Here is a 13,734-nt window from a genome sequence, read left to right as displayed (position 1 = left end):
CTCGCTGCCAAACTCCCTTCCCTTTGGCAGTCCCACAAAGGGTTTAGCATTTACTTGGAGCCAATGCAGGCAGGACATGAGCCAGCCCAAAGGCGATGGCTTGGCACGGTGAGGAAAAAGCAGCTTGCAGAACTTGCCCATCTCCCCCGTTGCCTCCCCTTGCCTCTGCTGGCTGCCAAGTCAAGTGGCTGCACCAGCGCCTTCGGCACAGCGCCAGCTTCTTCACCTAAGAAAATCCTCAGCCTCTCAAACTGGCCCGATGCCGCTGTTCCCAGCCCCTGTATGGGGCGCAGGGAGCTCAGGGAGGGGCTGTGGCAAGATCGGTGCAGGCTCAGGGCCAGTAAGCTCCAATAATACTGTGGAGAAGGAAGCTCTGCTCCTGAAAGTAGGAATCTGTGCTACAGCATATTTGCTGAAGACACTGGAAGCTACTTCTCCCCTTGCTGGCCCACTCCTGGGTCTTTAAGAGGAGGTCTGAGATGTAAAGCTGCTCAGTGGTGGGAGCGCTCCTCTGCCTGGCACTTGGGTCGCTTCTGGGCACGCGTGAGGACTGCGTGACCTGTACTTCAGGTGCTCTCCCAGAAACCTGCCAGCGGTACCCAGCCCTCTGCACACAGTCCTTGCTTGTACCACTGTGTTGTTTCCTGGGCCACCTTCCCTTTCAAAACTCAACCAGTGCTGCCAACTACACTTAGCGGGCTTCCCAGAGCACCTCTGGCAGTTTCATCCCATGTTCCAGGCACATTTATATCCTTTTCACAGAGGAAGGGAACGCCTCCGTGGTTGTGCTCGTGATACTTCTCCATAACCGCAGCAGTTAATGAGAATTCACCCCAGGCCCAGTTGAGTGACCAAAATCACCATCTGAAAGCTCTGCAGTGCCCTGCACGGAACAGTGAATGGAATTACTCCAGCTAGTGGCAGCTGTTTAGAAACAAATCAAACCAACCCAAACCACTTCAAGTTTTGGCTGGGCAGGGACTGAAGAGACTGCTGCTGAACATACCTGGTTTTAAAGTAACTCTCAAAAGAAGGGAAGCTTGCATGGATTTGATGTGCCCAGAGTCAAATCCAAGTCCACAGAATAAAAGCAACACAAGATGCATTATTGTATCCTAAATCTTACATAAAAGAGGGCAAATCGATCAGCCTATCTCAACAAACAGTCTTTATAAAATTACCACTCTTCTTCTGAATATTACAATGCACAAATCAGAGGGATTTTCTTTTAACATGTAGATATTAAAGGAGGTGGATTTTTTAAAATAATAACAATTAAAAAATCTAACCCAAACACATTTCATTACTTTGAGCTATAAAGGGATTTGAAGAACAATTCAGTGGCTTAGTGGGGGCTGCAGTTTGACCTGCGCAGCAAACAGTGCCAGAAGGGAAACTATTTTCTGTGAGCTTCATGATTAAGATGGAATTATTTCAGTTCCTTTTAATACTTCCCCAAGTTCATTAATCATTGAAAAATGAAGATGACCAGATGCTTTGGTTGCACTTTGCTGCCTTCTTAAGCATTTCACTGAAGCCAGATTTTGGAAAGAAATAGTTTCTTTTAAAGAAACGCCGCATCTCAAAACATAAACCAGTCCCTACTAGAAATAAAAGCAAGATTGCTCAGCTAACAGGAATGCTCTTCTGTCTGTGTTTGGCGAAATTAACACTTGGAAGTTCAAAACGTCCTTTCTGGGCACACACCTCGCAACACGGATTTTTAAAACCACCGAACACTTGACAGTCCTGGATAATCTCTGCTCTTTTGGCAAGAAAGCATCTATAGCACCAGTCTGCAAGTTTAGGTATCATGCTAAGCAATGTTGTAATTGACAACAAGTTCCTAACAGCCTGCAGCTTTGCCAGGCCAGCTAAGCTCACAACTGTCATCCCAGCCCAGGTACCTTGCTCTTAAATCAGAAGCTGCTGAGCGTGGATGAGCACTCGGATGCGTCAGCCACATGCCTTTGGCTTTGAATTCAGAGGTGCAGAGCCCGCCGGCCTCGCGTTCTCTCACATCCCACATCCCGGCCAACCCGCCCATTTCTAACTACCGCACCAGCATACACAGTGGTGCTTAAAGACGACTCTGTGAGACTTCTGCACTGACATGGTGTATTTAAGACAAAACTACAGTATAAATATTTCAAGATTGGGTTGAGTGGACTACAAATCACAGTTTCTTGTTCCCATTTACAGTTTCTATTTCAATACAGATCTCAGTGCAGCGCCTAACACGGTTCATACATCGCAATTGTGAAACAGAAGCAAGAGGGTGCCACTTCCTTTTATAAAAAACCAACAAATAAATTATACATCGAGAGCTATTGCTGAGCTTTACATATAAAATGTAAAAATACAGTAGTTAGTGTGGCTTTAACAAAAAAACCAAAATCTAGCTAAAAAAAAATACTCTTACATACTTCAAAAATAAGTTTGTCCAGTTACAGGTAGGGGTGCACGTGGGTGTTTACGAAGCAGAGCACTCAAGCAGGTGAATTTTGTAGGAGAATCTTGGGGCTCCCTGCCGCGTAGAGGCCAACCCCACAGCAGGGACACAGCCACGCGCTGCACCGAGGGACAGATTGTGGCTTTCAACAGACCGTGCCAACCACTGGGATCTCCCTCCTCAATACCGTGACAAGACAGTGCAGCACGTGATGAAACCCAGTCTCTACCACAATTTCAGTGCGGTGGGAAGGGCCCTGTGCTTGCGGCCACGGTGCTGACACTCGAGCAAACACACCCGGCTGACACCTGCGTCCCCAAAAGGCCACTAGCATGGATCATTTTCAATTTTTGGTATAAAAGTTGCGATTGTCCAGCTGCATCCGAGAGCTGTGATGTCGCTGTGTCCAACAGCTGCGTATCTACACTACCACTTCCTAGACGAACAAAGACTCTACGTGCCCAGAGCTGTAAGTGGCTGTGAAAATGACCTGCTAACACACAACCTGCATGAGATTTGGGGTGGTCCAGAATATGTTCACAATGTCAAAAAAATATCCCATGCTGTCTCTGAAGGCCACACTGATCCCAAGACATGGGAATGAGCGAGGTGCAGACAAAGGGATAATGAGCAAGGGCTGGAAATGGTTTGTGGAAAGAGACCCAAATGTAACCATCCTGCTCACCTGGGCACCTCTTCTGGTCCTGCCAATTTTCTTGCTAAACTCAAATTTTCAACATATTGTCCAAAACACAGCTCTTACACCGCTACCTTTGACAAAGTGTACACATTCAAGCTAATTCATTAACCATGACTGATCACCAGGTGAGCAGTTATTTTAAGTCATATGACTTACCTAATATTAAACCCCGTTGCCACTGAAGTGAAAAACAGATTCTCAATTCAGGTGACAGAGGCCTCAGCTCCCACCTTTTAACACCCGTTTCAAAAGCCTGTAAGATCATTGCCACGTCCTCAGCCCATGCAGACTCTCTGGGCTCAATGGGAGAGACCTGAAATACCATTCTAAGACATTAATAATATGGCATTAGGATTGTTTGTTATAAATATTAGGATTTCTGTAAAATCTTTGATCACTCACGGAGTGTGACTGGAGAGAAATCACTTTCACTTTTAGATCCAATCACGGTTTTAGTTTAACGTTTTGGGGTTTTTTTAAGTATAAAGTCAAAAAGCCTCCATCTCTGCCTGCACACACAGCAACAGGGCACCAGGCCACTTTGTGAGGACAGGCTGGGAAAGGCATCGGGAAGGGAAGCGGGGAGAACTTTGCTAGGAAAAAAGAAACGGAAATGTTTAAACCTTGGAGCTGACCTTTTCCCGCTGACTGCAACATAACATTTGCTTACTCATTCCTGACAACTCTTAAAGCTCTTATGTGGCTGGCAGGCCTCCCAACATCCCCACACCATATTTGCACAGAAGTTTTATCTATCAATTTCTTTAAATAAGTACCAAACTTCCAGAGGATCACTGGACCTTAGAGCCAATCAATAACACAGCAATAGTAAGAAAATCCCTTTTTCTCAGTGCCATAGAGGCATTAATACTTTATAACATTAACTGTAGGAACTGTTACACCTACTTATGTTTGATACAATGCAGGTGATGAGTAATGCTGTGTTTCCCTGTTAGCTGCTCAGGATACACCACCTACAGCAAAACACTGATGTCAAACTACAGGACATTTGGGTCTGCAGTGACATGTCTGTTCACGTCACACACCTGCAGCACCTTAGTCTCACTGGGCTCCCAACATAAGCCATGATTTGGAATAGCTAAATAAGCTACGCTGGGTTAAATGGAGTGAAAATGTGCTCCAAGTATTAAATACCACTGCAAAGAGTTGGGTTTGCAGCCCCAAATCTCAAAGAAATCCCAAGTCCCCAGTGTAACAATTCAAAGTTTTGAATTTTTAGATAACTTTTCCAGTCCTCTGAAAAGTGAGAAAACCTCGTCCCTTTGAAATTTGTGTGCACGTGTGCAAATACAACATCTCCCGCTGATCACCGCCATTGCAGCCATGCTGAAACACCAGTTGGCTACTTGGAACCGTTTAGATTTCAGGGGGATGCACTCACCACACGTTATTTACTTGTATTTGCTGTGTGTGATTACTTGGAAGGGACCTAGGGGTGGCATTCAACATGCAATGCTGTAAACTGTAAACTTCTGTTATTTGATTTTTGGGGAGGGATTCAAGCTAACGGTTCACAGAGCTCCTGAACCCAGTGGGAAGAGTCAAATATCAAACATGTCTTAAAGAAAATGCTACTGCATTCTGTCTATTTACAACCCCAACACATGTAGCTGGTGAACGCCAGCTCGGCTGCTGAGCAAACAGATCGATAGCAAGTGCCAAGTTTCCCCACACAGGCCTGGCTTTGTGCAGGCAGCCGACTGTTGCAGCCATCGCTTCCCTTTTCCTGCAGGAACTTTGCTGGCAACTGCATCATTAATCCAGATGAAGACATTTAATATTTGAGAACTTTCTACATTTTAAGATGCAGTAAGGCTCAGACTCAGAAGTATTAAAAAAAGCCAATACTCAACTGGATGTAAGGACAGAGCTGAACGGCTGGTGAGCAGAAACATTCCACCTGGTCCTGTGTCGGGCGCTGGCTGGAGGGGCTCTTGAGGCAACGGCTGCAAATCATTGTCTGCAGGGTCACTCTGGTACCTCGGTCCTAGGTGGTCCCCATGGTTTCTGTGTTTCTCTATTAAGGCCTCGGGGGTTTTGAGGAGTGGCAGTGGGGCCAGGTAGATGCCACGTTGGCTTCCTCCTTAATGCTCACATTTAGCATCTTGCAAACCAGAGCACGAGCACAGCACTAAGAACACCCTTGTCTGAAAGGAGCAGCCCAGCTGTGCACCAGCTCACTCGCACAACCCACACTGGTTTGGTCCCAATTTTTGTCTCCACGGAGATGTGCAGGCAGCTGGTGTGCCCACACGCAGTTGTGCATACAGGTCTCAGAAGCAACTTTCACATTTAAGACTGTTTTTAAGAACCACATGTACATAAATATTTATAAACAGCAGCACTATGCAGAAAACATCCTCCAACCCCAGTCATATGTACACAACTCTTTGTAAGAAAGATCCCAGTTGTTTCATCTGTGCTTCTCTCTTAGGAGATGCAAAGGTCATCATTGGGCTTCTCTGTTTCCCCTCCCTCTGACTCTGCACCTGACCTTTTAAACAGCCTGCATCCCCACGGTCCCTGTGCTCAACTCACCATCTCTTACATATTATATCCTGTGCTTCACCTGAGCACCAAAAGGCCTCCACCAGCTCTGTGGAGCATGTTCTTACAAGCGCTCCTACATTCCTTCTACAAAAAGTGAACTGCTTACAGAAACTTTTAATCTTTTTTTCTTGTTTTCACCTTATTTTTTTCTATTCTATGTTCCACATTACAACCGTTAGATGACACTTGGAACAGAATTTAAAGTGGTGTTAAGAACTGATCTAAGTTGTACCCTCATGCTGCTACCACATCTGACATTTCCAAGTCACAGCATCTGGAAACAACATCCAGAAACAGTATGAACAGAAACAAGAACATTCTTTTCTTCCCTAGTCCTATATGACAACAAAGCTAACCAGGAAGCAGCTGCTGAAGTATAAGCTGTACTTATACCTCACTGCCTCAGCATTTAAAACATACGTATCTCTAGCCTAAACTCTATGTATTTGACTCATATAGGAAATGAAATCATCAGTGTCAAAATGTGGGACCTCTGCTGTAGTCTGCTAATGATATAAGCTGTTTGGCAGGTTAATCCTTTTTCTGGTTGCAACGAGCAACTCAAATGCAGTAGTTGGTCACTGGTGGGCTAGATTTTCATTATTTCCAGGTACTGTTAATAAGAGGTGCAAGAATATTAAGAGGTTTAAGGCCAAAGAGGTGAATATGTGTTGGTAAAACAAAGAAGAGAGAGGGGGATAATCACACAGAAGTGTCCTTGGTACTAAAGCCACCACTACCGTGAGCCACCATACACAGTATGGCCACAAGGTGGCCCTACAAGTTCTCCTAATCTTTCTATTATCAATATCAACCTACAGAGGTGAGGGACAGCTGTGCTCACACACTACAGCACTAACAGCACAGTGAATGTTTTCCATTAACACTTGAGAGGCAGCACAGGGTAAGAAAGACTAAACCCGGTGTGAGTGGAACACAACTAGATTCTGTTCCTCATGTGCAGGACTAACTCCAGTCTGGCATTTCACTTCTCCCAAGGGAGAAGATCAAACGTGCGTGTGGTTTTATATCCTGGTTTAGACTGTAATTCCAGTTAGATTGGAATAACTGTAGAAGTCTCTTCCTGGATCCTAGCAAACGAGGTGGCTGGCTGACTCCTGTTCAGCAAGAGTTTGATCCCAAGCAAGTCTTTCAGAAGGATCCCTTGGAGATATGCTAGAAGATCTGAGTTTTTACAAGGTGGAAGGTGCAGAAACTCCTTCTAGAGTTCAGTGGTGAGTAAACATTTTGTTCTTATTGTAGCATCCTCAGTGACTGGGCTGAAAGGGAAATAATAAAATGAGGCCCTGCAAATACACTCCTCCAAAAAGGTTTGTCATGAAGGATTGAAAAAGGAAAAGGTGAATATTGTTCTGGAGAGTGTTAATAGCTCATATTTTAATGACACCAATGGAAAACCCACAGAAGAGCAAACTGAATCAACTTCACACAGTGCAGCAGTAGCTTTATTGCCAGCGGCACTGTAAGGGGTTCACCAGGACCTGATGATCACTGCCATCATTCCACCTCACCAGCACGGCAGAATGGAATAGGAAGGGAAAAGTTCCTACAGATTCTGTGTGCTCCGTTTCTTTACTTACTTGAATTAAAAAATGAAGTTTCCTTACCCTTCAAACAATGTCATACAAAAATACATACACACACACCAGCCACTCCATTTATAAGACTTGAAATGCTATAAACTGAGGCAGAAGCATAGCCCAGCAACACAAGACACTGTATAAACGACCACTGTAACTATTCAAGTGGAAGCCGTAAGAGCGCATGCTTGTTCCACCCTCCACAAGCTTCTTTAGTGAGTGCTGAGGAGACCTTCCTTACCTTGCAAGGACTTCCGATGTCTGCTGGGATGGTGGCAATCCAGCTGACAACAGAGCCTCTGTGCTGCCTTTGACGGCCCTCAGGGCTAAGGCGGCATCACTTCCTAAAGGCCCATTGGAAATCAGCCCAGTCTGAATTGGGAGAATAAAATAGGAAACAAATAAAAACCTGTCAGGACAAGACAGGATGATCTTTCAATATGGCTTATTTGTAACAGTAAAAACTAAGATTTATCAGGCTCCAGTGTGGGCTTCACTAAATGCAAGCTCTTAAAGAAATTTTATGGCATTTACCCGCAATGTAATGCAGCAAAAATGAAATTTAAATATTAACAGAATATGTATTTTGTTTGATTTACTTCAGGTGAATTAGTTTGTTTTAGTTTTGGTCTGGTATAGCCTTTCAAATTACTACAAATTGTTATATTTTAGTATTTTATTTGAGCTCCCAGTTCTTAATCATGACAATGATGAAGAACTTAATCATAGGAATGGTTGGACTCGATGATCCTGTGGGTCTTTTCCAACTTAATGCTTCTGTGTAAAGCTTGGTTTTTTTGTTTGGCTGTTGTTAAGGAACTGTCAAGTAACTCACTGGCACTATCCACCTTGGTGTTACTATGGGCTGAGAAGACACCTGCAAAAAGCAAACACATGCTCATTAGAAAAGGCTGGAAGTAGCCGAGAACATTCTCAGAACAATACTGCCTCCCAAACTGATCTCGTCTATTTGTCCATCATCAGTCTTGGAACCATGCTAGTCATGAGCTGCAGATGATGTGACTTCTGTAGAGATAAACGGTACCCACACAGCACACACCTAACACCCACTCGCAGGAACTCCCCGGTACCATTTTCAGCAACGCGCTCCTTTTCCAAATAGCAACTGAACCCGTTTGTGGACGAAATTAACAGAGAGTGCACTTCTGTGAACAGTTTAGAGGTCCTACTCCTTTCCCCTTTTTGTTGCACGCAATGAAACTCCTTTTTTGCTGGCACAGATAATTATATTTATCTATATTAGAGGGCTAATTTGTATTAACAGCTTGTTTTTCGAGTATTAATTTTCTACACATACACACCTACATATGTCTCTGTGTGTACAGATTTACATATAATTTCTGAAATATTATATATAACCAAAATCCTGAGCAGCATAGCTGGTACTTGCAGGTGCACTAAAATAAAAGACTACAGGCTCTTGTGGCACAACTGCAAATTAAACTCTTTAGGTTCCTCCACTTCCATTACAAAGCCGTAGGGTCTACAACCTTATGCCAGCTACAACCCTATAAACAGACAGGCAAATATGCAGTGATCCAGGTCAAGCACCACTTCACTCTACTGCAGCAGATCCAAGCCTGGTGGACAGATATTAAAGCCAGAGGAGAGTTCATGAGTAAAAACCACTGTACATGTGAAGGAAGAAGTTTGGGTTTGAAATACATTTACCCGAAGTGTGGCTTCTGTAAAGTCAATTAGATTCTCTGTCAATGATGTTAAGGAAACGTCCTGGTCATCTGGAGTGCTCTATGGAATAAATCAGTTTTGAATTGAATTCCCAGTAATAACTAGTTAGGTCTAGTGGTTTCTCAAGTTATAGATCAGTGTCCTTAATGTAACACCACCGTTTACCAGGTCTGTTTTCCCTAATCTTTCCAAATGATCTTTTTTTAAAAGCTGTTTCATTTCACTTATTCTCATCCACGTCCTGAAAACAATGTCATTGCCACGTCAGCTGTGAAACAGTCCCATTCTCCCATGTGAAGATGCAGTACTGAGCCATTTGACATGGTCAGTGAGGTCTGTGAGCTGAGTAATTGAACTCAGAAGACGAAATTAATAATTATTCAGTGGGATCAACTACATAACACTGGTTTGGAGGGACAACAGCTAAAGGGCATGTTGCTTCAGTGATTCAGGGTAACCCCTCAGTTAACAGCAAAGTCCAGTGTTAGAGTCCCCCCTTCTTTCGGAGAGGGTTAAAGGAAGGTTGGCCTATGAATTGCTACACACACTTCGTGGAGATAAATTACCTTTATCCTTAATGTAACCAGAATACAACAAGTAAACAGTTCAATTTAAACTTTTTCCTCTGTGGTTACTTGGACAGGAATCGCCTATGTCAGAATTTCATCCCTGCAGTCTCTTTCCTGGAGTATCACATAATTGGGATATAAAGGGCTCTCCTCCAGGCCTTTAAACAATCAGTTTATAAAAATAAGTGTCAGGCAAATAACCTGAAAGGACACTTGGAAATGGCCTTTGGGCAGATCTGTACAGTGTCCCTGTTTCAGGAAGCACTCTTGGGCATTCACCAATGTCTGGTATTCACTGAGATACGAGAGGCACGCAGCAAGCTCTGCTGTGCTTGCCTAGAGATATCAGTAGCTCAGAACACGACACAGAGAAACCCTCCAGGCTGACAGGTGGTGATACCTTTGGAACAGCCGCCTCCTCAGCTGGAGCCAGATTAGCTGGAATCAGCAGGTCCTCCTGGTTCGAGGCAGCATAGTCCTCATTTAGAGCATTACTGAAAGGAGAAAACATTTCATCAGCACACTGTCTGGACAGCAGGAAGCAGCGCTACCTCCCTGACAGCTCAACCCAAAAACTCCACACCAGTTCCACATGAGGCAGACAAATGACTGATGGCTGTAAACTGAAGTAAATGCCTTCCAACTACCTCTGCAGATTACCACGCTCTCATAGTTTCACCTACAGCTATGTATAGACCCAACGCTGTTGATGTCTTCCATCTCAAACCAGATTCTTCAGCCCTTGTTTCTAATTTGCCTGAAGCATTCCCTGCCATCCTCTTATCTTCCTCTCCACAGCCAGGGGCAGGAGGCTGTCAGATATTTCAGAAGATGAGAGAAATTTGCTTACTGCTTACTAGGACGCTCACCCTGAGGGCTGGCCTACACTGTTTAACTGCTGCAACAGTAATTAAAGATGCATCGGTAAACTCGCTTAGTTAGATGTAGCCTGATTGCTAAGCAACTCTTCCTTGTATTTTCAAACCTGTTTACCATCATCTCCATGTGGTTCCCATACCCCAGGAAACACGTTTCTCCTGAATCACTTACGGAACAAAGGTGTTTGAGGCAGGGATAGCTTTCAGGAGCTCTCGTGGGTCTTGAAATACTGGAATGGTTCCTGGGGGAATACTCTGTGTTTTGCCTAACGGAAGAACATTCCTGGTACAAAACAGAACAAAAAACAGGTATAACCTTCCACAGAAAGCTCTTCATTAATCACTTTTACAGCATATTTTTGCTAGATGTATGTTTCATTCAATATCCCCATACACTCTTTGAGGTGTGTGACATGCTGATCTTCATAAATGGTCAAGAAATTATATGTTGTGACTTTTTCAGTGCCTGAAATCCCACCGGAACCAGCAATCATTTGAGATCAAGTCATTCTTAGGAAATCAAATGTCAGCATCAGGTTTTCGCATACAATTCTTTTTCTCCACTAGACAACAGCTATTATACACAGACCCAGCCCTTCTCCCCACATTCAAGTTGTTCACGTGTTAGAAATAACACTAGTGATTGAAGCTGCAGTTGGAACAATGGGAAAAATCTGGATTACCTTGGATATAATAAAATATAACAACTCTAGTGCTTGCTGGTTTTCATCTTAAAATCACCTCACACTCACGACATTAGGCTACACTACACAAGGTAAAATACTACGATCACTGAGCCACTGAAAGACCACAGTGAACTACAGGTTCTCAGTGCTGTACTTGGCTAACTAGATCATGCATGTCTTCCAAATCTATTCAGTACCTGGTAGCAGCATCCTGAATATTGGAATTCTTGATACCTGTCAGGCTGTCTTCTCTTACAACCTGAGAGGAAAAAAAAACCCAAAGATATACATTTCTGATATTTGTTTCCATCTTGTGTCAGTTTCAAAATTCACAGAAGAGCCAAATACCTCCCTCCTAGCATAAAAGTGGGCTGTTCATCTCCTGCTCAGGGACTTTAAACATCAATTCTACGTGAAAACTTCAGTGCAGAAATAAAAATAATTCACCAACAGCGCCAAATAATACACCACTATTTGCTACAGAACTTACTAGAACAGGCCAGAAGCATAGTGTTAGTCACAGAATCATAGAATGATTTCTTGGTTAGAAGGCAACCTTTGGAGGTGACCTGGCTCGATAACCACTCAAACCAGGGCTTGTTCAGGGCCTTTGTCCAGTTACACCTTGAGTATCATCAAGGATGGAGATTCCTCCTCAGGCAACCGTTCCAGTACTGGATCACTACTACTGTAAAGCAGGGATGAAAGGCTGTGTTACTCTGCCTTGGATTTACTCTCCTTCTTGGAGCACCCGTATCAGGCACTGGAACAGGCTGCCCAGGGAGGTGGTTGAGCCACCATCCCTGGAGGTATTTAAAAGATGGGTAGACGAGGTGCTCAGGGACATGGTTTAGTGGCAGATAGGAATGGTTGGACTCAATGATCCAAGGGGTCTTTTCCAACCTAGTGATTCTATGATTCTTCAGCACCACGCAATTGAAAAGAAATAAAACATTTGAGAACGTCACAGTCCTTATCAGTTGAGTATTTACCTTGTGCCCTGCTTCTGCCTGGGCCTTCAGAATATTGCTTTTGATATCTGCTGGAAGCCACGTTGCTGCTGCGATTGCGGTCTCAACTACATTGTTAAGACATTTATCTGTCAACTTTACCACTTCATCCTAGACAAAAGGAATCTTTATCAGAAGCAGTTCTAACATGGCAAAGTCTGGGCTGAAGTTTAACATCTCTAAATAACAAAAAGGCTTTGAGTGAGAGAAAAAGCAGACTTATATAGAAATAAAAAAATAAAGTTTTCCTTTATTTTGCAACTCAGTTGTAAGGTCACAGCAAAACACATTAAAAAAGAACAATGCTTAATGAGTGGAGATGCAAAGAGCTGTGCTAAGAATACAGTGTGCAAGAACTGAACAATATGGACTCTAAATTTGCAGCCTATTTATTTACAGGAGATTAATGCGGCAGACATCATCTATTATATTGGTACAGCCTAACTATAAGCTGATCATTTACTCTCAAATGCAATTTGGTAAGATTTTTACCTTAAAATCTACTTATAAACTAGAACAGTTAAATGTGCTATTTGCTACTTATCCTATCACCGAATACCATTAGAGAAAACTTGGCAGCCAGATACATACCGAAGACAATTAAAAATTAGATACCTTTTCTCTATAGTATATTTCATTATGTGAATTGTGTTTCTTAATTATAAAATGGTTAATTAACCATTTGATCTACTAATTGCCATTTGATTAGTGACAGCAGTTAATTAACTGAGTGGAAACTAAACCTTGTGACCTTTCTTCTCAGGCTATGACTCAGCAGGGGGAGACAGAGTCCTTCTTTCCTTCACCATGTGCCATCGCTGGTGCTTAAGTCAGGCTCTTCCCTGGAGGCGAGCCCGTGTCCAGAGACAACAAAGCCCATTGCATGGACAGAGAGCAGAGCAGACAAGTTAAAAAAATGTGAATCCCTGTCACTCACACAGCTCTCCTTCCACTTTCAGCTTTTTTTGCTCGCTGGAAATGCTACTGAGAACTTCCAGTTATTTGGTCTTCGCAGAGGGGAGAAATATTTCCTCTTCTTGTCTTCCTCTAAATGAAATTCCAGGTAGGAATTTGCAAGACTATCTAAAGAAGGATCCGTTTTAAAATTTTGCCCCCCACCAGCAATGAACTTTGCAAAATATTCAAGGGTGACTGTCAAGATAAAAAGCTGGGAGGACCCACAACCAGAGTTGCCAATGAATATTACTAGCAGATACTGAGAGGCACATTCACATAATTAATGAAGACTAACAAAACAATTAATTAATAAACATTTTAGAGAAGCTGTAGGAATTGCCAAAAGTCTGGAATAATCAAAACTGGATTATTATTGTTTGCACAGTCACAGTGCCAAACTGTGATAATCCTTAAATCCTTACACTAGTCCTCACTGAACAAGACGCAGTCCCTGCACAGAATTTCTAATGCATTATTCCAGTATCAGTGATATAGTAAATCCGATTATTTTAACTGAGCACATCAGTAAACTGGTGTTTTAAGCAGCACTATGTGGTTTAACTTCCTCTCAGCTTCCTCTGCCTGAACAACCAGTTTAAT

General features: G+C 43.2%; 1 protein-coding gene across 3 annotated transcripts in view; it reads right to left on the bottom strand.

Annotated features, from left to right (window-relative positions):
* Positions 1-2,048: 2,048 nt before the first annotated feature.
* Positions 2,049-13,734, bottom strand: part of EPB41L5 (erythrocyte membrane protein band 4.1 like 5) — a 60,298-nt gene continuing 48,612 nt past the window's right edge. Inside the window, exons 19-26 of one of the 3 annotated variants that reach the window (XM_069861404.1) lie at positions 12,160-12,288; positions 11,365-11,426; positions 10,654-10,764; positions 10,004-10,097; positions 9,017-9,094; positions 8,160-8,201; positions 7,566-7,696; positions 2,049-7,003 (exon numbers count right to left, since the gene is read on the bottom strand). In XM_069861404.1, the coding sequence (XP_069717505.1) occupies positions 6,946-7,003; positions 7,566-7,696; positions 8,160-8,201; positions 9,017-9,094; positions 10,004-10,097; positions 10,654-10,764; positions 11,365-11,426; positions 12,160-12,288 (705 nt within the window). In that variant the 3' untranslated portion in view covers positions 2,049-6,945. The remainder of the gene's footprint in view (positions 7,004-7,565; positions 7,697-8,159; positions 8,202-9,016; positions 9,095-10,003; positions 10,098-10,653; positions 10,765-11,364; positions 11,427-12,159; positions 12,289-13,734) is intronic. The other 2 variants (XM_069861406.1, XM_069861407.1) reach the window with 2 other exon arrangements.

Source organism: Phaenicophaeus curvirostris, chromosome 7 (genome assembly GCF_032191515.1).
Source record: "Phaenicophaeus curvirostris isolate KB17595 chromosome 7, BPBGC_Pcur_1.0, whole genome shotgun sequence".
Taxonomy (NCBI): domain Eukaryota; kingdom Metazoa; phylum Chordata; class Aves; order Cuculiformes; family Cuculidae; genus Phaenicophaeus; species Phaenicophaeus curvirostris.
This window is presented reverse-complemented; position numbering and strand designations above follow the sequence as displayed.